This window comes from Schistocerca gregaria, chromosome 1 (genome assembly GCF_023897955.1).
Source record: "Schistocerca gregaria isolate iqSchGreg1 chromosome 1, iqSchGreg1.2, whole genome shotgun sequence".
In the NCBI taxonomy this organism is placed as follows: domain Eukaryota; kingdom Metazoa; phylum Arthropoda; class Insecta; order Orthoptera; family Acrididae; genus Schistocerca; species Schistocerca gregaria.
This window is the reverse complement of record NC_064920.1, coordinates 67,362,281-67,390,123: the sequence shown is the minus strand read 5'-3', so window position 1 is coordinate 67,390,123 and position 27,843 is coordinate 67,362,281. Positions and strand designations below refer to the sequence as shown.

Genomic DNA, 27,843 nt, shown 5'->3' with positions numbered 1-27,843 from the left:
TACCCCGATCAGAAATCCTTGTCTTCTTTCCGTTTCACTTCACTAATCCCCAGTATATCTAGATTGAGGCTTAACTTTTTTCTTTTCAGATTTCCTGGCTTCCCTACCACTATCAAACTTTCGACATTCTGTGCATCTATTCATAGAACGAAATCCTTTCGTTGGTTATTCAATCTTTTTCTCGTGGTCACCTCCCACTTGGCAGTCCCCACCTGGAGATCCATGACACTTTTTCAATTACAGGCCACATGTTCTGTGGATACACATTATGTGTCTTTAATGCAGTAGTTTCCATTGCTTTCTGAATCCTCATGTCGTTAATCATAGCTGATTCTTCCACCCCTAGGGGCAGCTTTCCTCCGCAAGAGAAAGACAGTGCCATGAACCTCTGTCCGCTCCTCCGCCTTCTTTAACAAGGCCATTGGCTAAATGATGATGACTTCCTCTGCTGGAAGTTTTCAGCCACCATTGATGCTGCTTTTTATTCAAAATTTAAGCAGTTGCAGGGTTCTAGTGAGGGACCGAGACGCTTTAATTGCTAATCAAAGACTCTCCCCCTAGATCACGGGTGCAAGGAGGTATTGAATTGAATCGTGGAAAAGGAAATTTATGGTACAGCTTGACTAAAAGAAGCGATCGGTTGATAGGACACATCCGGAGGCGTCAAGGAATTGTCAATTTGGCCGTGGAAATTTTAGAGTGAGACCAAGGTTCTAATGCAGTAAAAAGGTTCAAATGGACGTAGGTTCTAGTGGTTTTGCAGAGGTGAATAGGCTTACACAAGATACACTAACGCAAAGACTTGCATCAAACCAGTCTTCAATCTGAAGACAAAAACAACAATATTTGAGACGTTAGTTCCAACATACCGGAATTCGAAAGAGCTACAAAGAGGAATTAACATAAGACGGTTGCTGTTTTCAAATAGTACGATATTTTCAACAAGAAGTCACAAACTGTAAATAAACAAACGTAATTTAACCAGTCACTAGACTTTAATTCCATAATTAAGACCCATTTCGGAAGATTATCTGGCGACAGTTTTGTCATCAACAGTGTCTAAATTACTTATTTCCGATGCGTATTTTCCTCAAGCACTCTGCATTTGCGGTTTACATATTCACTCACTGCGACAGCAGAAATTTGCTTGGGAGTAATGTAGTTGAGCTAATAAGCAAAACTATAGCCTGATGATGGCACTAGTCTCCGAAACACGTCCTAATTGAAGAATTAAGTTTAGCGACGGTTTCTTTGTAATTTAAAAGTAAAGCCATAGAATGACCCATATATTGTTGTTGTTGTGGTCTTCAGTCCAGAGACTGGTTTGATGCAGCTCTCCATGCTACTCTATCCTGTGCAAGTTTCTTCATCTCTCAGTACCTACTGCAACCTACATCCTTCTGAATCTGCTTAGTGTATTCATCTCCTGGTCTCCTCCTACGATTTTTACCCCCCACACTGCCCTCCAATACTAAATTGGTGATCCCTTGATGCCTCAGAACATGTCCTACCAACCGATCCCTTCTGTGCCACTAATTTCTCCCCAATTCTACTCAATACCTCCTCATTAGTTATGTGGTCTACCCACCTAATCTTCAGCATTCTTCTGTAGCACCACAATTCGAAAGCTTCTATTCTCTTCTTGTCCAAACTATTTATTGTATTCATCACATCCATACATGGCTACACTCCATACAAATACTTTCAGAAACGACTTCCTGACACCTAAATCAATACTCGATGTTAACAAATTTCTCTCCTTCAGAAACGCTTTCCTTGCCATTGCCATTCTACATTTTATATCCTCTCTACTTCGACCATCATCAGTTATTTTGCTCCCAAAATCACAAAACTCATTTACTACTTTAAGCGTCTCATTTCCTAATCTAATCCCTCAGCATCATCCGGTTTAATTCGACTACATTCCATTATCCTCGTTTTGCATTTGTTGATGTTTATCTTATATCCTCCTTTCAAGACACTATCCATCCCGTTCAGCTGCTCTTCCAGATCCTTTGCTGTCTCTGACAGAATTACAATGTCATCGGCGAACCTCAACGTTTTTATTTCTTCTCCATGGATTTTAATTCCTACTCCGAATTTTTCTTTTGTTTCCTTTACTGCTTGTTCAATATACAGATTGAATAACATCAGGAATAGGCTACATCCCTGTCTCACTCCCTTCCCAACCACTGCTTCCCTTTGATGCCCCTCGACTCTTATCCTGTAATTGCCATCTGGTTTCTTTAAAAATTGTAAATAGCCTTTCATTCCCTGTATTTTACTCCTGCCACCTTCAGAATTTGAAAGAGAGAACATTTTCAAAAGCATTCTCCGCAAATGCTAGAAGGTCAGTGGCCGGGAAGCCATACTTTAACTATATATGACGGTAGTATCTGTTCCCGAAAGAACAGTTACCGTTGATGACAATGCAGCTTTTGCTAGAATGAAATGGTAGTTAAATGGACATCCTAGCTCATACGGGACTTGGTAGATTAATTTACCACGAGTAATGAGTATGATAGGCAAACATCTATTAGGCGCACTACGAATGTAGTCGTGTGGACATATTGGGAATGTGGGTCTCACGGGGAGCGCGCAACGGATAAGTCCCTGCAGTCACACTATCCTCTGTGTGCTCGGTGGCTCAGGTGGAGAGAGCGTCTGACATGTAAGCAGGAGATCCCGGGTTCGAGTTCCGGTCGGGGCACACATTTTCAGCATGTCCCCAATGAAGTATATCAATGCCTGTTTGCAGCTAGGGTGTCCATTTAATTGCCACTTCATTCTAGCAAAAGCTGCATGGTCATCAACGGTAACCGTTCTTTTGGGAACAGATACTACTGTCATATGTAGCTTATTAAACTGATAGTTCAGTAATTTTCACATCTGTCAACGCCTGCTTTCTTTGGCATTGGATTATTATATTCTTCTTGAAGTCTCGTACATCTTGCTCACCAGATGGTAGAGTTTTGTGAAGGCTGGCTCTCCTAAGGCTATCAGTACTTCTAATGGAATGTTGTCTACTCTCGGGGCCTTGTTACGAGTTAGGTCTTTCAGTGCTCTGTCAAACTCTTCACGCAGTATCATATCTCTCATTTCATCTTTCTCTACATCCTCTTCCATTTCCATAATATTGTCTCCTGTATAGACCCTCTATATACTCCTTCCACCTTTCCGCTTTCCCTTCTTTGCTTAGAATTGGGTTTCCATCTGAGCCCTTGATGTTCATACAAGTGGTTCTCTTATCTCCAAAGGTCTCTTTAATTTTCCTGTAGGCAGTATCTACCTTACCCCTAGTGAGATAAGCCTCTACATCCTTACATTTGTCCTCTAGCCATCCCTGCTTAGCCATTTTGCACTTCCTGCCGATTTCATTTTTGAGACGTTTGTATTCCTTTTATCCTGCTTCATTTACTGTATTTTTATATTTTCTCCTTTCATCAATTAAATTCAATATCTCTTCTGTTACATAAGGATTTCTACTAACCCTCATCTGTTTACCTACTTGATCCTCTGCTGCCTTCCCTATTTCATCCCTCAAAGCTACCCATTCTTCTTCTACTGTATTTCTTTCCCCCAGTCCTCTGAATCGTTCCCTAATGCTCTCCCTGAAACTCTCTACAGCCTCTGGTTCTGTCAGTTTATCCAGATTCCACCTCCTTAAATTCCCACCTTTTTGTAGTTTCTCCAGTTTTAATCTACAGTTCATAACCAATAGATTGCGGTTTGAGTCCACATCTGCCCGTGGAAACGTCTTACAATTTAAAACCTGGTTCCTAAATCTCTGTCTTACCATTATATAATCTATCTGAATCCTTCGAGTATCTCCAGGCCTCTTCATGTATACAACCTTCTTTTATGATTCTTGAACCAAGTGTGAGCTATGATTAAGTTATACTCTCTGCAGAATTCTACCAGGCGGCTTCCTCTTTCATTTCTTACCCTAATTCCATTTTCACCCACTACGTTTCCTTCTCTTCCTCTTCCTACTACCGAATTCCAGTCACCCATGAAATTTTCGTCTCCCTTCACTATATGAATAATTTAGTTTATCCCATCATACATTTCATCAATCACTTCGTCATCTGCGGAGCTCGTTGGCATATAAACTTGTTCAAATGGTTCAAATGGCTCTGAGCACTAAGGAATTAATTTCTGAGGTTATCAGTCCCCTAGAACTTAGGACTACTTAAACCTAACTACCCTAAGGACACACACACACACACACATCCATATCCGAGGCAGGACTCGAACCTGCGACCGTAGCGATCACGCGGTTCAAGACTGTAGTTCCTAGAACGGCTCGGCCACTTCGGCCGGCTATAAACTTGTACTACTGTGGTAGGCGTGGGCTTCGTGTCCATCTTGGCCACAATAATGAGTTCACTATGCTGTTTGTAGTAGCTTACCCGCGCTCCTATTTTTTTCATTCATTTCCCCTATCCATAAAATATACTTATTTATAAAGAAGTTAGAAACACTTCACATAAAATATTGGCGAAATAGAGGATCGGACATGTGTTGCCCCCTGCTGCCTAATGTTACGTCTAGTTCGCAGAATAATACACGGGCTGAGAGCCGTATTTCGGCAGACTGGGAGAAAGTGCGTTGTTTACCGCAAGAACGCAGCACAGGATTTCGCGCGGCAGGTCAGGTTAGGTCCAGCGCGCTCACTGTCAAGGACGCTGCCCCTCTCCTCCCCACCAGCGGCCTCCATGGGGCGAACCCCCTCCACCCCCCACCATTGTGTGTAGCCTACCGCGCCGGGCAGATTCGCCAGCGTGGAAAGCTACAGTATCACCCGCCACCCGGCATCCCACAGCACGAGACGGGGCACCGTACACAATGGAGAGTAAGTACACGCGAGAAATTCCTGTCCTACCGCCAAGCCCGCTACCATAATGGCGCACGTGTTGTGCCAGGTGCTCCGACAACCCATGTGACGCTCTTGCTCTTACGTGGCATCCCTTCTCCTTCAAAAAGAACAATAACTTCACTTTTCTCTCAGCACAACTATTGTCCATAGTCAATTATGGTATGTACATGGACGACATTACCGTAACTCACTGTATAGTGTTTCTGTGAGTGTGCTTTATCTGTGAGGATACTCGAGTGATCGATGTCTGACCACACGACTGCAGCTTTGCGCGGTCTGTTGGAGCAGTGTTTACGATCTAGTCGTTTCAGTTGTGCGGTGCGTCAGCAGCTCTTGAATACTGCTACATAGCGGATAACCGTTCTGCGATTTCCCTCCCCGTGTCACATTTCTATCGGTGGCATTGGCGTCCTCAGGCAGCCTCACATAAAGTAAGTGTTACAGCACACTGACGTATTCCTTGTTAGTTACTTGGGTTGGACAAGCACCGTGTTTTGTTACATGAGTCGCGAGTCGTTTGTCTTTGCTTTCCGTGGTGCATATCGCTGAAAAAGAAACAATGAATTCTCTTTGCAATCTGTTGTGTAATAACTTTGACTATCACTGTCGTACGAAAAGGAATAGCTTCCTTTTCCTTGATTTTGCGTATGAATGTTGTTTTTGTTGGCAGTGTTGTTGTCGTTCTTGGAGATTCGCTCTTCGATGTGTTTTCGTGAATTTGCTCTAGCGACCGACGTTGAACGGTTTACAGATAGCGTGGTGAACGTGTGAGAAAAACCTGCAAAATCTCCAGCTCTATGAATTGTTTTGTTGCCATACGGAAACACTGTCAAATAGTAGCAGAGCGTAGCTTTTTTGGTGTATCATAATACCACTCTGTTCTCAGTATCATAACGCAAATATAAAACATACGATGTATGTGCAAGTCTTATTCTCACTGTTGTTATATTAATTCATTTATTGCATGTATATCATTCGGAACAAAGACGTCAGCTGTTTTGCCATCGCTTATTCGGCAACATCCAGTTCCAACGCTTATATTTTATTTCTTGCTGCCTCAGCATGTACGAATATTTAGCTTTTTCTCCTATGGGCAGATTCTTTCAAAGAAGAACTCAATAACCAGACGCTATTGATAATGCAATTTATTTGCGTAAGTAGTGCCGTATCCAGTGTCGAACCGACAGCTTCGTCTTCATAGACGGCTGTTCACAAGATGCACGTTTCTTGAAGCTTACGTAAGTTTTTGGTTCTTTATTCCTCCTTGTGGTGAAAGATTCTTGGAATGGTGTCGCCTTACGTATAAAAAAAAAAAAAAAAACTATGGTGGAAACGACCTATTTAAACATAAATGCCCAATTTCGTTTGCCGTATCAAAGTGGTAATTTCGAATAATAGCGCTGTAACCAAAGACAATGCAGATAGTGTGTTTCTGTACGGATAACATGAAAAACACAGCTGCCATTGACAACTTTGAAAGACCTCCGGGAACGTCGTTCACATTAAACAACTGTTTTCCGCATTTAATTCATGTCATTTAAAGCATCAGTTACCAATAGCTTCAATGTCATTTAAAGTATCAAGTACCGATAGCTGCAATGTCATTTAAAGCAACAGTTATCCGTAGCTCCAGGAATGGTAGTTTCTTAAATGTGTGCAGGGTTCTGTGGCTACTGAAACAAGCTTAGTTAAGTGACCCAATACAATTACAGATTAAGGAGGGGAATGGTGTTTTGTATTAAAGATTCTAAAATTTGTGTCTCGCTTCATTTTATGTTGTGAATAAAGCTCAAGAGAGAGCGTAAGATATTCCTCCCCGAAGGCCAAGCAAGAGATATAAAACGAAAGTTAACCCATGGTCGGTTAGTACGTCTTCTGTGGCAGTAATAACTGGTACGTACTCTCTCATTTCATCGATTCAACGAAACGCGTGTTACTGTTTCGTTCGTCGAACGTCCAGATTTAATAATTGTCAACACAAGCCCTTCAAATGATGTAGCTCCGGGAAAAAAGATTGGATATGGAAAACACACTGTCGGGTGATGTGATGACGTCTGCTTCATAAAAACCAAAACAAACTTATTAAGAACTGTTGATGTTTTTCTATCTCAGGAGGAAAAAAATCGAAACATGTTCGTGATGCAGAGCTTAAGCGAAAATAAAAAACGCAGATCACGCGTCCTGGTTAACGAAAATAAGATAAGTGTCTCTTTGGCTCAGACCACGTTGTCATTTCTGGCGGGCGACCTTCGTGGCGTGTGGTGGCGCGACCTTCAATTTGGTAAACAGTCGTCTCTGTTGGCGGCGCCACTTTCGTCGACAGCTGCCAATCACCTCTGGCATCGAGCTGGCGCGCTTGAAAAGTACGCATCACGCCAAATCACATCTGTGCTTCATTGGCACAGTTTGCAGCGTGCACGGCGATGCTCGTATTTGTGCTTTCGTGTACTGGTGATTAGTTTGGCAATGACGAAAGCGTTTCTGAAAGTTTGCGTTTGGAGCTTACTGGTACTTGCTAATTCAGCAAATCGTGGGCGGTGGGAAAACTAGATAAAAGAAATAAATCATTCGTCTTGTGATGCAAAGCGCATACTTTAGGAACTAAAGCTGCGAGCAAATTATGGTTTGAGGGTTGTTATGTAGAACAGATTTAAGACAGAATTATATGGGGGAATTTTAAAGAAGGGAAAACATGATATAGGGATATTATCCATAGAAGGATCGGTAGACTAAACATCTAATAGGGCATCAAAAAGATTGGATTATGCCGTTCCGGTTAACGAAGACGATACGGTGATGGGAGTTGTGCACACGACATTTCATTTCAGGATATCGCCAAAAATGATCGCTGGCAGAAGATATGCACATTACACATTGAGTGGAGCAGCAAGGACCAGTCACCCCAAATATGTCAAGAAGGCGTAAACATATGAAGATGCAGCGCTCCCTGCGCTGCATCGGACAATGTGGCGAATTACACACGCAAGAAATTTTGAACGTTTATAGAAGCTCACATACGACAGCAACTTCTTTTGTTTTAAAGTAACTATATACCTTTTTCTGTAGCAATGCAAAGAGCCTTCGAAGAGGGCTTCAACTACATAACATCCGTGGTATTTGCTCAATAATAGTAACAAGGTAACACCGTTACAGGAAGAGTCTCAGAAACGTCTATCAAATGTAATCGAAGCTCGAAATGTATATCTTCAGCACTGGTACATACCGTAATGCGGTTTTAGAAGTATTGAAAACTGAATTTCATTTGTAGTGTTTGCTGCTCACAGGCCATTGTTATACTGCAGTTGAATCTTCTGAAGTGGTCCGTCTTTCCTCGTAAGATATCTTGTTTTCGTTTGTCTCCATGTAAAAGACCAGAAGCGTTATCTCTGATGAGCATGCAGTCCATTTTGTGTTAATTATTACCTGTACAAAATTGGCAGACATTAGTCATGTTAGTACCATGGCCGTAATTACAACATGTGGACTCTGTAACAGAAGTTCTGCACGCTCTCCAGATGTAACGCCTCAGGAATTTAATTGTGCAGAAAACTGAAGCAAAAGGTCTACAGGGAAACACCGACAACTACGGAAGACGTGACATATCGTCCATATGAAATTCAACGGGCAGTATTGTCGGTGCGCAACTCTTGTATCACTGTCCAAGTCATTATTTCGAGCACTTGATCTGACAGTTATAATAATAAACAAACGAACTGCACCATCTGGTGTAGCATGGGAGACGTTAGTGGGACCCCTTTTCCTGACGCTGGGACAGTTGTTGTTTGTATCAGTGTACGAGTTGTTTGCCACGACGACAATCCGTATTACTTCAGTTGCATTTCAACAGGGTGAACTCAAACTCCACCGATAAAATTTCAATTTTATCCACGCGATATTGCCGGCCGCTGTGGCCGAGCGGTTCAAGGCGCGATGCTGCTACGGTCGCTGGCTCGAATCTTGCCTCGGGTATGGAAGTGTGTGATGTCCTTAGGTTAGTTAGGTTTAAGTAGTTCTAAGTATAGGGGACTGTGACCTCAGATGTTAAATTACATAGTGCTTAGTGCCATTTGAACCACGCGATATTGTCTGAGTATTTAGGTATAGCGGGTCGGTGGGATCCTGCGGCTCATTATAGACTAATTGTACGTCGTTTGATTTGTTGCTGCCATTGCAGTACGTGTCTGTATTGCACTGAAAATAGCTGCACGATTGTGCAAATGTGGACGGTATGCGCCGTGTATCTTTTTGGAAGCAAGCTTGTTCCATTCACACAGAGTACTTGCTGTCGCATCAGTGGTGGCCATTTTACTAATCAGCCACAAAACTTCACTCACTGTCAGTACTGTCTCGTGTTTTTTTTTTTTTATGACAATGTCAGTTGTAGCATTATGGATGTGTTTACTGGTGAGGAGTTGGCCGATATGCACCTCGCAAATGAGACCCTACTATGGATTACATGCTTTTTGACTATTGTGAAAGGTATTTTCACGGAAACGAAGATAAATGGGAAAACAAACCGAGTAACTCGTTGCTCTACTACTCAGTAACGAGACACCAGATACCATGGGTGCCTTGCACCAAAATATTCATAAAATATACCTGAACAGGCGTGGAAATTTAAACCTTGGATTTCGGGTTTAAACGGTATTCTTGTTAAAATGGAAGTTCGATTTGTTAATTCAAGACTTTATTTACTGTTGAGGAACGGGGTTGGGCTGATAAAGTTTGCAAGACGATCTTTTTTTCCCCTTAGGTGGGTTATGTGTAGTTCAGTCCACTGTGTATTAAAATACTAGTTTTCTTAGTAAGGTTTCTCAATTTCTATTCGCATTATCTTTAATTGTACATTTCTCTTCACTTAGAAAGTTTTTCTTGTACACAGTGGTGCAGTTCTGTTTTGTGCATTGTTGCATACGGTAATCTAATCTACGTTTACACCACTAGTCTGCAATTCAGATCCAAGTGTTTAACAGAGGGTTCACAAAACCAATTTCAGATTCTCGGCCGTTCCACTCTCCAATCAGGCGTGGGAAAAATCGAACATTTAAATCTTTCCATACGAGCTCTGATTTCTCTTATTTTATTATTATGGCCATTTTGCCCTTTATAGGTGGGAGTCAACAAAATATTTCCGCATTCGGAGGAAAAATATGGTGACTGAAATTTTGTGAAAAGATGTCACCGCAACAAAAAAGGCCATTTTTTTAATGTTTGCCACACCAGTTCGTGTGTTGTATCCTTAACAATTTCTCCCATGTTTCCCGGTAATACACAAAGTACTGCCCTTTTCTCTGTGAAATCCTCCGTCAGTACCGTTTGGTAAATATCCCATACTGCGCAGCAATACTCTAGCAGAGGACGGACAAGTGTATAATGTAGGCAGTCTCTTTAGTAGACCTGTTACATCTTCTAAGTGTTCTGCGAATAAAACGCAGTCTTTGGTTCGCCTTCCCCACAACGTTATGTATGTGATCGTTGCAATTTAAGTCTCTCGTAACTGCAAACCCCAGATATATAGTTAAATCGACAACATGAAGAATCATCGACGTTTGTTGTATTTCCTTTTTTTCTACTCTTCCTTTCCACTTTTAATTCCCCTTATGAACATTTTTACCTTATTTTTGGCGGAAGGCACCCACAGCTCCCGGGAGCCCTTGCCGCACCATCTGCTTAGCGCTTGTGGTTGTTACTACACTGATTGCCTTAAGTCCAGTTGGATGGCTTCCAATAACTGTGGCTGCATATCTATTGGGAAGTGTAGATACTTGTGTCTATTTAGAGTCCCAACAATGGCCAAGTGCTATGTGTGTATGTGGGGGGGGGGGGGGGGAGAGGGGGGGGAGAGGGGGGGGGGGGGACGGCGTGTGCGTGCCAGTGAGTCCATATATGATGAGTCTGTTCACTGTTCCTACGTACGTACTAAAAATGAAAAGAGCGGACCATTCCTTCTACAGAAAGTCGCGGTATTTTACACGGCGTAACTAATTAACCACTGAAAGATAGCTAAGATACAATATTTATTCCAGTTAGGGTCAGTTTTCCCGCAGAGGTATTTTTTGTTTTAGTTTGGTATTTCTGAAGTATAATACAATCGAGACAATATTGCACCATCTTCAGGTACCACGCCGAATACGTACATGCAGGTGAGTTTACATGTGTCGCATTCGATAAATAAGAGTACATGAAAGTAAAACCAAAAAAATTTACTGCAGGGAAGTTAACGCCCATTGGAATAAATGAATAACAGCTGACAGTCCTGTGGATGTCTGGTACGTAATAGGCTCCACGGAAATAAAATACAAGCTGACCATATGCGTTGCAAACAGGAACACCAGCTCGTAAAGACAGAGAGAGCTGCTGTCGAAATGGCTGCTGCTCTGTCAGTACTACTAAGAAGCGACCCACATGTACGGACTGTGCGACATGTTGGCATTGTGGGAATGAGAAGGCTCACCAACTAGCAAAGAACGCAGAAGGGAATGGGATACAAGAGAGATGCATTCCGGGTGGAGGTACAATTGCTGTAGCCTGAGTCAAGGCTAGGAGTGAATGGAAGACGGGAGATCTGAACGCGTCACATGCTACAAGCAAATCCATTCAAACATGCCGAAGCTACACTGGTGCGCCAAAAAGTGCGATATGAAACGCTGACCCACTTGCTAAGGGAACAAGAGACATTTAGTAATGTCCGCTACCAGTCTGGATCCCAACCACGACTGCAAACGACATCATCTCCATAGAATTCACGTCATAAGATCATCACAGTGCCACTGTGGGACGATGCACCCCATCAGCCACGTCTGAAAAGTTTCGAGACGAGTAAACAAGGACTCTAAAATGCGTGCATTAAAACTTATGAGCACTTGTACATCTTCGCAACTGACAGGCGCATCTTTTCTATTGAAAGCTCTTTGCTTTCTATATTTTGGGAGAAATTAGTATGGATCAAAAATTGGAAAAATGTCCAGTAATATGGGCTCCAAAATGCATACGTTAAGAGCTATGAGCACTTCTCCCGTGGAAGAGACGTGTTACACAGTTAAGACGAACGCATGCTCATTGCTCTTAAGGTAAGCACTTTGGAGCCCATGTATGCTAAACATCTATTTTTTTAATTTTGGTCCGTACTACCACTTTTGAAAATTCACCGTTGGGGTTCTGGTTCACTCTGTATGTTTGTGTAGCATATGCTTATTCGATGTCATTAATTATTAGCAGAAATGATAAAGCTTATAGGACGAATCTGTTGAGAATATTTTTATTAGTGTTAGGCCCAATCTGTTTGAAGTATTTTTCTTAATATTTGTGATAACCTGTAAGTTATAGTGTGTGTTTCTGACGCACTGAAATAAATAAATGAAAAGTACCAGGTGTACCTGTATGAAATGAGCGTTTTTTTGTGAAAATGAAACACTAATTTTGAATTTAAAAGTAAAAACATTTTATTCAAAGTACTGACCATTGCTTTCTATATATTTTGACAAACTTTCTGGTAATTTGCGGACACCACGCCAATAGAAATGCTCGTCTTTTGAAGCAAACCAATCAGACACGCAATTTACGACTTTTTCATAGGAATCTAAGTGTTCCTCAGCCAATGCGTGTCCCATTGATGAAAATAAATGGTAGTCGGAAACGGCCAAGTCTGGTGAATACGACGGGTGGGGTAGCAGCTCCCAGCCAAGTGTTTTGATTGTATCCTGAATCAGTTTTGCTTTGTGTGCAGGTGCATTGTCGTGTAAAAAAATTACTTTATCATGTCTTCTGGCCCAACCCTGTCTTTTTACGATCAATGCATAGTTCAAATTGATCATTTGTTGTCTGTAGCGATTAGTTTCACTGTAGTTTCACCGGGTTTTAGGAGCTCGTGATACACCGCGCCTTTCTGATTCCACCAAACACAGAGCATGGTCTTCTTGCCGCATCGATCTGGTTTTGCAGTCTATGTTGATGGTTGTCCCGGATTAACCCACGAGTTTTCCCGTTTAGGATTCTTAAAATAAATCCATTTTTCATTACCAGAAACAATTCGATGCAAAATTAATTTTCTTTCATGTCTTTGAAGCAAAATTTGACAAATGGTTTTTCGGTTTTCCATCTGTCTTTCATCCAATTCATGTGGCACCCATTTTCCACATTTTTGGATCTTTCCGATAGCTTTCAAACGGTCAGAAATTGTTTGTTGTGCAACATTTAGCATTGCTGCCATTTGCTTCTAACTCAAAGTATCATCTTCATCCAATATTGCTCGCAATTCGGCGTCTTCGAACTTTAGTGGTCTTCCACGTTCTTCATATCTTACATCAAAATCATTATTTCTGAACCGTTGAAACCATCTTTTGCACGTTGCTTCTGATAGAGCATGATTACCATATGCCTCGACAAACATTCGATGCGACTCTGCAGCGCACTTTTTTTTTTTTCAAATGAAAACAAAAAATTAATGCTTTCCGCAAATCATCACTTTCTGGTACAAAATTCGACATGGTTAACACGATGAGAACATATGATGTTGTTTGTTCCATGACTTGATGTATACTAAATACTTTGACAAATGTCATACCAACCAAACAAAAAAAAAAAGATTAAGGCTCGTTAACAACGAATGTTCCCTATCGACACATTTGTATCTTAACGCTCATTTCATACCGGTACACCTGGTATTAAGCAAGACGAATGGAAAACTTATTTTATCGGGAAGGGTCCGTAAAGAAAAGGGGTATGACATGCTAGTGAATTACAGTTCTAGAATATTGTTCCAGTGTTCGGAGTTGTTATCAAGCAGGTATGCCAATAGGCATCGTATGGGTTCAAGGACGCTCTGATAGGATCGTAACAGGGCAGTACAGCTCCTATCAAACAGTCGGGGAATTTAAACGGGAATTATTCAAGGTATTTTTACTCCTTCTTTGCAACGACAAAAAAGTGAGTGTTTTGGTCACCAAACGCGTTTCGTTTTATCGAAATAAAACATGTTCGGTGGTCTACAATGTGATTATTCACAAATTGGCTTCCTTTCTAGACCGAAAAACAGTTCGTTTAAAAGATTTTCAATGTACTTAACAGGATTTCGTGCCTGTTTTTCGCTCACATCAGGAAACGCCGTCTGCTTGTGTGATTACGAATTATTCCTCCTCCTGCAGCTGTTGATTCTGGTGTAATCCCATATTCCTTTGCAGAACGATGCATTTCGCGACGTGAATCTTGTATCTCTCTGGCAACATATGCCTCAAGTGTTTTGTGTGCTGTTGCGAATTTTACCGCTAGTGTAATGTCATTTACTTATGTTATTATGTATTTATATTATTGTGTTGCGATGGAGTAGAAGGTTTAGCGAATAGATGGCGGTGCTGGGGGGATGATTTGACAGGGCAGGGGCGGGCAGATGATTGTACAGTGAATGCAGAGTATATTTTCAGCAGATGATGATGCCCCACGGCTCGTGGCTATTTGAATAATATGCTTACAGTAATGTGCTGCTGGTAAGAACTGTATTTAAACAACCAGTTTCGTTCGGCTGACCATCAGGTTCCTGTATACCAAATTGAAATAATACGCAATTAGCACTACAAGATTAAACTGTCACAAATCTGTTGACTGACGTAAATGGTAACGACAACACACACTTAACAAAATGTCACGTACTCACTTAAAAGCATTTACAGCATCATATTAGGCGAATATAAAATAGCCGGCCGGAGTGGACGAGCGGTTCTGGGCACTTCAGTCCGGAACCGCGCGACTGCTACGGTCGCAGGTTCGAATCCTGCCTCGGACATGGATGTGTGTGATGTCCTTAGGTTAGTTAGATTTAAGTATTTCTAAGTTCCAGGGGACTGATGACCTACGATGTTAAGTCCCATAGTGCTCAGAGCCATTTGAACCATTTTGAACCTTAAGGTGGCTTCTCCGACACGGGTTTCCTACTTCAAATTGTTCCGTGGAGCATTCTATATGTCCTATTATATTTTTACACCCTTTTACGGATATAACCTTTATAAACTGTGCTAGGCAGTGCACTCTTTCAGGTTACTTCAGCAATCGGCGTTAACGCTATGAACGAGTGCGTACCACCAGCCGATTACACAGCTGGTCGCTCTTTACTGGTAGAACCAAAGATGTCATAGAGGTCTTCATACATCGATAGTGACTAGTATCTTACAACGTGTGTGTCGTAAGCTTACGACAAAATAAATGAGACCGTCATAGCAGATAGTATGTTGCTGGTACTAGCCACTTACGCGTGTTATAATCCCATAGGTGCTCGATTTAAGACAGATCTGGTGATCGACCAGGCCACGGCGACATGTCGACACTCTGTACAAAGTACAGCATGTTGGGTTACAACAGTGGTATGTAAGCCAGCATTATCCTGTTGGAAAACACCCCTTGGGATGCTGGTCATGAATGGCAGCACAACAGGTCGAAGGACTAGATTGACGCACAAATTTGCAGCCAGAGGGCGTGGAATAACAACAAGAGCGCTCCTGCAGTCATATGAAATCGCACGCCGAACTATAATTCCAAATGTGCAGGAGGTCCAGTGTGTCCAGCACGTAGACACGTTCGCTGCATTCCCTCAACTTGTCTTCTCCTACCCAATACACGGCCATCACTGGTTATGAGGCAGAACCAGCTTCCATCAGAAAACACAACAGAAAAAGTGTACGTTAAAAGCCGGCGGCAGGCATAAAACGTGTTCCGAAATTGTACTGGATGCTTTCTCAGAAAATTATTTTGAACAAATTGTTTATGAACCCACTAGAAGCGTAAATGGTTGCGAAAACGTACTTCGCCTCTTAGCAACAGATAATCCTGGACAACCAGGGAGTATCGTGACGGATACAGGGGTTACCTACCACAAGACAGTTGCTGCTAGGATGAATACCGTAACACCCACAACCGTAAAAAAGAAACGAAAAGTATATCTATTTTAAAAAGCAGATAAAATGCCCTTAACGCCTTTTTAAGAGACAGTCTCCACTCCTTCCGATCTGATCATGTAACCCTATAAAAGATAGGGAATTATTTGATAGAAATATAGATATATACCACATAAATTATTAAGTGTTGGCACTGATCTCCCATGGTACACAAAACGGGTCAGGTCGCTGTTCCAGAAGCAACGAAAACAGCACGTCAAATTTAAAAGAACGCAAAATCCCCAAGATTGGCAAAGTTTTGCAGAAATATAGCTAGTGCTTCAATGCGAGATGCTTTTAATAATTTCCACAACGAAACCCGGAATCTAGCAGAAAACCCAAAGAGATTCTGGTCATACATAGAGCACACCAGTGCCAAGACGCTATCAATACTTTCATTGCGCGATAACAACGGTGAAATCACTGACGACAGTGCTACTAAAGCAGAGTTATGAAACATGGTTTTCCGAAACTCGTTCAACAAAGAAGACGAAGTAAATATTCCTGAATTCCAATCAAGAACAACTGAGAAGATGAGAAACATAGAAGTAGATATTCTCGGAGTAATGAAGCAGCTTAAATCACTTAAAATAGGCAAGGCCTCCGGTCCAGATTGTATACTAGTCAGGTTCCTTTCAAAGTATGCTGATACAATAGCTCCATATTTAGCAATTATATACAACCGCTCGCTCATAGAAAGATCCGTACCTAAAGACTGGAAAATTGCTCAAGTCATACCAATACCCAAAAAGGGAAATAGGAGTAACCCGTTGAATTACAGGTCCATGTCACTAACGTCGATTTGCAATAGGGTTTTCGAACATATACTGTGTTCGAACATTGTGAATTACCTCGAAGGAAACTATTTATTCACACATAGCACCGATTCAGAAAATGTCGTTCTTGTGAATCACAACTAGCTCTTTATACTCATCAAGTAATGACAGCTACCAACAGGGGATGTCAAATTGATTCCATATTTTTAGATTGCCAGAAGGTTTTCGACACTGCTCCTCACTAGCATGTTATAACCAAACTTCGTGCGTGAGGAATATGGCCTCAATTGTGCGATTGGATTCGTAATTTCCTGTCAGAAAGGCCACAGTTCGAGTAAAACAGAAGTATTATCCGGCGTTCCCCAAGGAAGTGTTACAGGCCATCTATTGTTCCTGATCTAATATTAACGGCATAGGAGACAATCTGAGTGGCCCTCTTAGATTGTTTGTAGATGATTTACCATCTTGTAAAGTCATCCGATGACCAAGACGAATTGCAAAATGATTTAGATAAGATATCTGTATGGTACGAAAAGTGGCAATTGAAACTGAATAATGAAGTTATTCACATGAGTAGTAAAAGAAATCCGATAAATTTCGATTACGCGATAAGGCAAACAAATCTGAAGGCTGTAATTTCTACTAAATACGTAGGGATTACAATTACAAATAAACTAAATTCCAACGATCACATAGATAATGTTGTGGGTAGAGCAAACCAAAGGCTGCGATTCATTGGCAGAACACTTAGAAGGTGCAATAGCTGTATTAAAGAGACTGCTTACACCACGCTTGTCCACCCTATACTGGAGTACTGCTGTAGATGTGGGGTCCGCATCAGGTGGGACAGACGAATGACATCGAAAAAGTTCAGAGAAGGGCAGCTCGTTTTGTATTACTGCGAAATAGGGGAGATAGTGCTGCAGACATGATATGTGAAATGGAATGGCAGTGTTTAAAACAAAAGCGTTTTTGGTTGCGACGGGATCTTCTCATGAAATATCAATCACTAGTTTTCTCCTCCGGTTGCGAAAACATCCTGTTTGCACCCACCTAAGTAAGGAGTAATGATCATCATGGTAAAATAAGAGAACTCAGGGCTCGCACAGGAGAATTTGAGTGTTTGTTTTTCCCGCGCGCCGTTCGAGAGTGGAACGGTAGAGAGACAGCTTGTAGGTGGTTCACTGAACCCTCTGCCAAGCACTTTATTGTGAATAGCAGAGTAATCACGTAGACGTAGACGTAGTCGTAGACCTCCACCCCGCCCTACAATGAGTTCTCGCTTGACACCACGGAAGTCGAAAATGGCGGTGGTTTGGGGTCAGTGGTATGCACCTACATGGCATCTGGCTTGGAGCTGGCCTTAAAGTAACAGATTAGTAACAGTTCGTTGTGTCACTGTGGCGCCAGCTGCTGCCCATACTGCTGCTGCAGATGCGGTACGATGCGCGACACCCATACGCCAAACACGATGGTCTTTCTTCTCGGTAGTGCCACGCGGCCCTCCGGAACGCAGTCTGTTTGTGATGGTACACTGTCGTCACCGCCGCTGCCAACAATCATGTACAGGGGCTACATTTCTGCCAAGTTTTTCTGCGGTATCGCAGAAGGAACATCCAGTTTCTCGTAGTCGTATTACACAACCTCGTTCAAAGTCACTGAAGTGTCGGCAATGGCGTCTTTGTCGCCTTACAGGTATTCTTGGTTAACATCCAATCTCAAAGGTAAATGACGCTCACGACCGTTACAGCGCGTATTTAAAGCAAACCTGATTTGCATCCTCGTGGCCGCGCGGGATTAGCCGAGCGGTTTCAGGCGCTGCAGCCACGGCGGAGGTTCGAGTCCTCCCTCGGGCATGGGTGTGTGTGTTTGTCCTTAGGATAGTTTAAGTTAAGTAGTGTGTAAGCTTAGGGACTGATGACCTTAGCAGTTAAGTCCCATAAGATTTCACACACATTTCAACTTTTTTTTTTTTTTCATCTTCGTGGTGGCGATGCTAGTGCCACTCTATGCGACTGGCGCGAATTTGAATAGACATCATCTTGCAGGTGTAGAAACACGACTACCAACTTTCGTTTATGTTGCACAGCTCCTTCTTGCTGTTGCGAGTTTTTTCCCGCCAATGGATACCCAGCCAATGCGGACTTGAAACGATGTTCTATGAAGTGAACAGCTAACGTAAGTTTACTAAATGTAGCGTGCTTCATATTAGCGTCTTTGCGGGTATGTAAGGTGTTACTTCTAAGGATTTATTTCCGTCAAGGCGGCCTGTGTGACCGAGCGGCTCTAGGCGCTTCAGTCTGCAACGACGCGGCCGCTACGGTCGCAGGTTCGAATCCTGCCTCGGGTATGGATGTGTGTGATGTCCTTACGTTAGTTAGGTTTAAGTAGTTCTAAGTTCTAGGGGACTGATGACCTCAAATGTTAAGTCCCATAGTGCTCAGAGCCATTTGAACCATTTTTATTTCCGTCACCTCAACCAGGTATGTAAAACGCGTATGTTGCTCTTAAATGCAATATGCAGACTATCTGTTACGACTGGTACATTTGCTTACCATATCATACGACTCGCGGCTTGTATAATCGTAAGCTACTACTCACCATCGGTATATGAAGGAAGATCTCTATGACCTACTTTCGTTCTAGCAGTAAACAGTGAGCAGCCGTGAAGTCGCCTCTGTGTGCTATGCATCCATCGAAAGCCGATTGCTGATGTAACTTGAGAGAGTGGACTGCCTAGCATAGTTCACGTATTGGCGATGTAATTTATATTACGATGTGACAGCAGATGATGTTTTTGTGTTATGATTTGTTCATAGTGTGTCGCATCACTGTCTGTGTCATAATATTTTCAGTGACAGATTCATGGTTTTATTATTTGATGTGAATGATTTTATATCCTCCATTCATATCAGTTAACAGACTTGTGACAGGTTAATGTTTAATGCTACTATTTTCATTTGGTCTAGAGGAACCAGATGATTGTCAGTCAGCTGCAAGTTCTTGTTTAAGTAAAGATTTTACTAGCAGCTGAAAGCGGCAACCAGGACATTTTTCGGATGCAGAGTAGTGGAGCTGAGAGTCCGCTGGAGGAAATAAATGGGCGAGTGGTAGAGTGATAGAAAATGAGGGGTGAGAAAGGAAAAGATTTTTTTACTCGAAAAGCACCAGTTTGCTTTTGTTCTACAATATTGTGCTTTTCATTTATTACAATGTTGTTCTACCAAGGACCGACGGAATATCCTGTTAACATTTTTTTACACCTTCAATAAAAAAGTAACTAAGGACAATATGGCCACACAAATGAAGAATCAAACAGTAATGCTTGAAAGAAAGATGACGCAGTGCTTGCGTGAACCTGTTGGACAACCTGTGTTCGAAAGGGAGTTTTCCACCATTATGAGGCCACCACACAATATCTAGCGTGTGGATCATGAGAAAGATAAGGGAGATTAGGGCGAGCACGGGGGCGTACGTACAGCCATTTTCTCCTCGTTCGAGGAGAGAAAATCGATGATGTCACACTGTTCTGTATACAAATGTGGAAAGACCATAAACACAGCACATTAGTGTGTGTAACACGGTGTAGCAAAGCCGTGGGGTTCAAGGCAGGTTCAAGTCGTCTCGGAATGGATAAATATAAGGCGTGTACGGTTTTCAAGAGAATCTTGTGTGATTCTTTCTGGCAAAGGGTGCCAAGTTCAGGAAACGGTGATGGAGGTCAGTAGGGATCACGCACCCCTCTCTCCAAAGTACATCAGAAAGGCTCAGTAATAATGACATATGGCCACTGTCGTGGAATATGCGACAGTTCATCCTCGTGCTCGCAAAACCAGTCCTGGACGATCCGAGCTATGTGAACAAGGGCCTTGTCGTCTTGGATCACTGGGGACGGACCTTATCAACCAAAAATGGTCACTTTATCCTTGGCAGTAATGTCTCCTTACAGAGTAACCATGGCGCCCATGGAATAACATGATATGGCTGGCCAAATCATCGCCGATCCTTTCCATGTTTCACTCTTGGGACGTAACACCGGCCTTAAGTTGGAAACAGTGTGAAAGCAGACTCGTCCAACAAAATAACTTTCTTCCATTGCCCCTGAGTGGTGATGGAACTGTATCTCGCCCTACAGTTCCCCCTTATGAGGCTCCCTTCGCGTTTGGGAGCTGACAGTGATCGTGAAGGCGACGTTCAGTTCTGCAGTGACTTTTGCAGCTAACGTGATCTTATTTATGGCCGCCATCCTTTTCAATGACCATCTGTCACGATTACTCAACAGCCACTTTCGTCTGCACTGTGACGCAGCGGACAAGTTTTTCCGCATTCCCTGTATGCGGTATAATCTTCGATTCGGTGCCTCTTCAAACACTAAACACTCCGGCTCCCTTGGTTAGTGAAGCACCCAGCACGCTAGCCCGAACAATTTGCCCACGTTAACATTCGCCTAACTCCGACATACCGTGATGCACTCCCAGCTACACAGAACTCCGTTCTGACCACGACTGACGCTTGCAACACACACGAGGACACTGCACAGGCGCCGTTCGTGGCCAAAATTCAACAGCGTAATCTGAAAGCTTGGCTAGCATCTGCATTAATGCTCACTCAAGCATGCGTTTATCGGATATTTATATACTTTTGTCCAACCCCTGTACACAGGGTGATTCGCGGAGATACATGTTTTCAAAATTAGGAAATTACTGAAACAACTCACTAACTGTTGCTAACAGTGACATAAACGTTTCTACATTCTTAATGGAAAGTTAACAAATTTACTTGTATAATAATCCTTGCTCCTTTGGATGTTCTGGAAAACTACTGCAGATACACGCCTGGGACATGTTTTAATAGATTCGACAGACCAATAACAACAAGATAAATGAAAATCGTACTTTGCTTTAACCTCGTACAGTTTTGCGATGGCTTCATATTAGCAAAGTTGCTAAATTTCAGGCAGAATCTTTTATTAGCCGTAACTCCGTAGCTAAACGTGTGCGGACCTATGTTTATATGAACTTTTTTCTTTAGTTATGCTTGTAGAATAACATATAAAAATATGTGCGCATCTTCGTGAATCCCCCTATATACAGTGTGGATCTACACTCATCAAAAAGAGTTTTGCATCACCTCGGTTCCGAGACTTCCGGAACCTGTACAGAAAACTGGAATAGAGATCAACCTAAATATAATTTTCGCCGTTTTTACTGCTCATGAAAAACACACATCGCATGCTCTGTCACCATACAGCGAGACCTTGCTGTACACACCGGTACCTCTGATACCCGGTAGCACGTCCTCTTGCATTGATCATGCCTGTATTCGTCATGGCATACCATCCACAAGTTCATCAAGGCACTATTGGTCCAACGGCGATTCGGCGTGGATCCCTCAGAGTGGTTTGTGGGCCACGCCGTCCATAAACAGCCCTTTTCAATCCATCTCAGGCATGTTCGATTGGGTTCCTGTCTGGAGAACATGCTCGCCACTAGAGTGCTGATGTCGTTATCCTGTAGAAAGTCATTCACAAGATGTGCACGATGGGGGCGCGAATTGTAGTCCGTGAAGACGAATGCCTCGCCAATATGCTTGCTGTCGATATGTTTGTACTTTCGGGCGAAGGAAGGCATCCACGTATCGTACAGCCGTTATGGCGCCTTCCATGACCAACAGCGGTGTACGTCGGCCTCACACAATGCCACCCCGAAACAGCAAGGAACCTCCACCTTGCTGCACTCGCTGGACAGTGTGTCTAAAGCGTTAAGACTGGCCAGGTTGGCTCCAAACACGTCTCCGAAGATTGTCTGGTTGAAGGCATATGCGACAATCATCGGTGAAGAGAACGTGATGCCAGTCCTGAGCGGTCCATTCGGCATGTTGTTGGGCCCATCTGTACAGCTCTGCGTGGTGTCGTGGTTGCAAAGATGGTCCTCCCCATGTACGTTGGGAGTGAAGTTGCGCATCATGCAGTCTATTGTGCACAGTTTGAGTTGTAACACGACGTCCTGTGACTGCACGAAACGCATTATTCAACATGGTGGCGTTGCTGTCAGGATTCCTCCGAGCAATAATCCGTAGGTAGCGATCATCCACTGCAGTAGTAGCCCTTGGACCGCCTGAGCGAGGCATGTCTTTGACAGTTCCTGTCTCTCTGTATCTCCTAAATGTCCGAACAACATCGCTTTATTCACCCCGAGACACCTGGGCATTTTCCTTGTTGAGAACCCTTGCTGGCACCAAATAACAATGCGGACGCGATCGACGCGTCGTATTGACCGTCTAGGCATGGTTGAACTACAGACAACACGAGCCGTGTACCTCCTTCCTGGTGGAATGACTAGAACTGATCGGCTGTCGGACACTCTCCGTCTAATAGGGCGCTGCTCATGCATGGTTGTTTACATCTTTGTGCGGGTTTAGTTACATCTCTGAACAGCCAAAAGGACTGTCTGTGATATAACGTCCACAGTCAACATCTACCTTTAGGAGTTCTGGGAACCGGGGTGATGCAAAACTTTTTTTGATGTGTGTATAAGGCACATGTTTTTGCCAATTGAAGTGAAGGCCATCATGCGTAAGACCGCCCGGTTTTTAACTTCCATTAAACCTGGATTCAGAAAGTAAACCGACAGTATAAAAAAAAACCCTCCGTTTTCGTTAATAGGTTTTAATCGTAATTTGGATATACTATGCCGGTTCCCGGAAGAGACACTTGTGGAACACGGTGCGCCATGTGTTTAAAAATTGGCTGCAGCCGATATTTTAAATGGTTGAATGGAACGAACGATTTATGGCTGAGGGAACAGAAGATCTGCTACATTATGGTCATGTTGCTGTCGTAGCATGTCGGATTTAAGGGAACGAAAGGCTGAAAATCGATGCTGCCACAAGCCGCAGTACGCTCAAAATACGGCCTTAAGAGCCGGCCGAAGTGACCGTGCGGTTCTACGCGCTGCAGTCTGGAACCGCGAGACCGCTACGGTCGCAGGTTCGAATACTGCCTCGAGCATGGATGTGTGTGATGTCCTTAGGTTAGTTAGGTTTAACTAGTTCTAAGTTCTAGGGCACTAATGACCTCAGAAGTTGAGTCCCATAGTGCTCAGAACCATTTGAACCATTTCTCATTATTGACAGTTGGCTCTGTAAGACACTAGAAGCTAGCGCACGTGCGGACGGTGATTAAAAAAAAAAAAATGGTTCAAATGGCTCTGAGCAGTATGGGACTTATCATCTCATGTCATCAGTACCCTATAAGTTAGAACTACTTAAACTTAACTAACCTAAGGACATCACAAACATCCACGCCCGAGTCAGGATTCGAACCTGCGACCGTAGCAGTCCCGCGGTTCCGGACTGAAGCGCCTAGAACCACACGGCCACCGCAGCCGCCGGCGAACGATGATTAAAGCCTGTAACCCGCTACTGCACTTCAGCTTGTTGACCAAAGTGTGGCGACAAAAACTATTTCAATCGTCATATTCGAAGTGGCTTTAGTGTATCGAGTGCCCTCGCATTTTGAGTTGCCAAGTGAACTGGAGGTCTGAATAACGGCAGTCAGAAAAAAGAGTTTTACCGCCCTAAGGCTCTGCATCTGCAGTCAACGAAATTTTTATGGTGCTAAATTTTAAGATGACCAGCTGTATTTTGTTTTAATAAGTCTCGTAAGAGAGTAATTTTGTGATGCTAGGTCGATATTTTCACTCCAGTAGTGTGTCATCTATACGTGATACAAGAATAACTTGTTGCTGGAAGAACAGATAAGCATGCAGTTACGTAATGTGTTGAGTAACGAAAACCAGCTGTACTATAGACACTTGGAGATCATCGGTAGTGGATTTCCTTGTCTTGCGCTGAGTCGACAAGAACAGAAGAAAGCCGAAAGCACTGAACTATGTAGGCATTAATTACAAAATATGGTGGCTGCGTGTAATATCATACTTTTTCCTAGATCTGCATCAGTATGACAACAGTTCGCACCGCTTCACCTACAAAAGTTGTGAAGGATTTTGCGATCGATATGGGTTTCGTATTTATACATCTGAGGTGCATAACAACGACGACTTTGAAGCGGTTTTTCAGCCAGTTTCACAAAGTAGTGAAGGCGTAGTTAGGCAGCTGGGAACTGCCAATAAATTATTACCGTGAATGACAGCCCATGTTTAGAAAAAAGTATGGAAGCACTGGAGGAAATGAAATATATCCATGAAGATTCAGAGCTGTCATACGCCTACATTGACGCACATGCACGTGTACAAAATTGGCCTAATGCAAACAGCTGCATCGTCTTACCAGGTACCCAACTGCTTCATTATGTCTCCTCCTCAGCAATGCTGCTACTCAAAGTGCTGTAAATGATTTACGCCCTGTTTTCAAAATCCTGCTTGATCAACATCTGCTATCCTATTTCTGGCATAACACAGAGCAAACTGAGATGATGCAGTGTTCACTTCATACGTACTGTTAACAGATAAACGTAGAGCAGGACGTTTATTTAAATAAATCATTGAGTTCATAGCCTTGCTGTCATTTTATTTTATTTGAACAGATAATCCGGTTCGGCTTTAAAGCCATGCTCAGACCTACAGGAAGAAAATAAAAGTATTTCAGAATTTGTGACAATGAACCTCTTACCTACAAAGAGTAAAACAAGTAAATGTGTCAGCTTATGAGGCAGCAGCACAGAGAACGCGAAGTCGTTAAGTGAACTGCCTATTGTTAACGACTACGCGTTTCCTCGAAAGGTCAGAGCAACTTCATTTCAAGAGCGTTTATCCTCTTGCTCGTAAAATGTTTTAAGAAGGAAGAAGAATTCTGGTTTGACGTCCCGTCGACTATGAGGTCATCAAAAGCATGCTGCAAGCTCGGATTGGGGTAGGAAATTGCTTACGTTCTTCCCAAAGGAATTTGCCTGGAGTGATTTATGGAAACGAAGAGGAACGTAAATCTAGATACCTTATACTGGATCTGAACCACAGTTCTCTCAAATGCGACTCCAGTCTGTTACCACTGCACCACCTCGCTCGTTCACTTTATTTGTGGAGAACGTACTGATGACCGTTGTTGACTACTAGTGGGCGAGATTAGTTTCCTAGACGGCATACGGTCGCCTTCAGGTTATCGTGTTTTGATATTCTCTTTGCTATGGCTGGGTTGTTCCTTTTGTTTCTATATGCAGATACACTCTAAAACATAAAAAGAAAAAGAAAAACACTTCGAAGGAATTATCCGAATGGGACGGAAATCAGTAGACGTGATCCACATGTACGGACAAACAAATGATTTTTCAGATAGATAGGATGATTTGTTCAAGAGAAAGAGCTTCACAGGTTGAGCAATTCAGTAACGTTTATGTTCACCTCTGACCCTTATACAAGCAGTTGCTCGGTTTGGCGTCGATTGAAAGAGTTCTTGGGTGTCCTCCTGAGGGATATCGTGCCAAATTCGTCCCACTGGCGCGTTAGATCTTCAAAATGCCCTGGTTGGAGGGCTCTGCCTATAATGCTCCAAACGTTCTCAGTTGGGGAGAGATCCGGCGACCTTGCTCGCCAAGATAGGGTTCGGCAAGCGCGAAGACAAGCAGCAGACTCTCCACGCGCACGGCCGGGCGTTATCTTGCTGAAATGTAATTCCAGGGAAGCATGTGATGAAAGGCATCATAATGGGGAGTAGAATATCATCGACGTACTGTTGTGCTGTAAGGGTGCTGCAGATGACAAGCAGGTCACCCCAAATCGTCCGTCCTGGTTGTCGGACGGTACAGCGGCGACAAGTAGATTGGTATCCCACCACTTTCCGGGGCGTCTGCAAACGCTGCTTCTGCCCGGAATCTCATTTACTGGAGTATAATTGTCTTCTCTGATAAGTCCTGCTTTGAACTGAACCACGATGAACAGCAAAGAAATGTCTGGAAACGGCGCAGACAGCAGTGGAATACTGAACTTTTGTTGCTTGCCATACCGACCTACCTACGCAAGATTTTAATATAAACAGAGATCTCACAGCGGAGAGTCATATCTCTTATACCAACTTGTGCAAAAAGCGACAAGTTGCTCTATTGTTTGAGTTCTATATTAATCATTACTTACGTTCCTCTGTAACCGCTAAGTGAGTTCCAGGTTGGAGGAAGGCCACAGCAGACCACCCGCTACATACCCTTGCCTGGTAAAGCTCTGTGTTGTTCAGCTGATGACAACATTACTTAGATATTTTGAAACGAGGCGCGGACGTTATGCTAGAACTATGGAACAAACAACAAATGATGAAATCCTCACTAAACGGGACATCAGCCGTAGCGTCTGACGCATGAGGCGGCCCATGGTCGATAACTGGTGGCGTTATAACTGTACCTAATAGAGACGCGTTACTGACGTATCTCTGAAGGCAAATAGGTCGATAGCCGGGCAGTTGTGACCGCGGATTTTATAAAGCAGTTTGCTGTGAGGAACACTGTCGAAGAAAACTTGTGGTTCGATGAACGCTCTTCCAGGCAGACTATCCATGTGGATGTATATGTAGGTGGGAGGCGTGGTTACACAGTGCGAGGCAGCACCCGAGCTGGCCCAGTCATTCAGTGCAGTGCAGCTACTCATACGAGTTATAGTCAAGTGCGAGCCGATCAGTACCTCGCATCCGAATAACTAAAACATATTTTGTTTTTAATAACCTCGCGTCTCCCGCACCATACCACAATTGGCAGCTTTCACGCTACTGGAAGGTCACTAACCTCTACACCAACAAGGCCAGCTTATTACCAGCCTGATTAACGTTTAGTGTATGTACACTCTGCACAATTGCAACAATTTTCGCAATCAGCACTCGCTAGTGGTGTACTTCATGCAGCAACGACGTTCTCTAATGTAATAAACTAAGCTACGAAGTATTGTATTACTATGCAACGTTCATTTTTAATATACACAAAAAAATTAACAAATGAGTTATGAATAATAAAAATTACTTGCTTTGATAAATTTTTAGGCTTTCATTTATAGCATCACACACTTCTGGTATTATTTTAATTACGGATGCTTTTTAAATTCAGAAAAATATCGACAATAACTATACGATATCCCAGAAGAAAGGTATAATAGTTTTGTTTCCAACTTCACTCTTGCATCCCTTATGCGTGTAACTTCACGTAGAATTTTTAAAGCAATTAAATTTAGGAGCGTTTCCTCTTGTGTAGATGTCACTATCATTACTGCTTTATATTCTCGCGGGCCTTCATTGTATAGCTCTTTACACGTTATATGCGTAGCCTTTTTCCTTT

General features: G+C 42.9%; 1 protein-coding gene across 2 annotated transcripts in view; it reads left to right on the top strand.

The window, feature by feature from the left end:
- The first annotated feature begins 4,577 nt into the window (after positions 1 to 4,577).
- LOC126330208 (cystathionine beta-synthase-like) overlaps positions 4,578 to 27,843 on the top strand; it is a 132,940-nt gene continuing 109,674 nt past the window's right edge. Inside the window, exon 1 of one of the 2 annotated variants that reach the window (XM_049996343.1) lies at positions 4,578 to 4,855. In XM_049996343.1, coding sequence (XP_049852300.1) covers positions 4,849 to 4,855 — 7 coding nt within the window. In that variant the 5' untranslated portion in view covers positions 4,578 to 4,848. Of the gene's footprint in view, positions 4,856 to 5,221; positions 5,311 to 27,843 lie in introns of those variants that run through there. The other variant, XM_049996351.1, reaches the window with a different exon arrangement.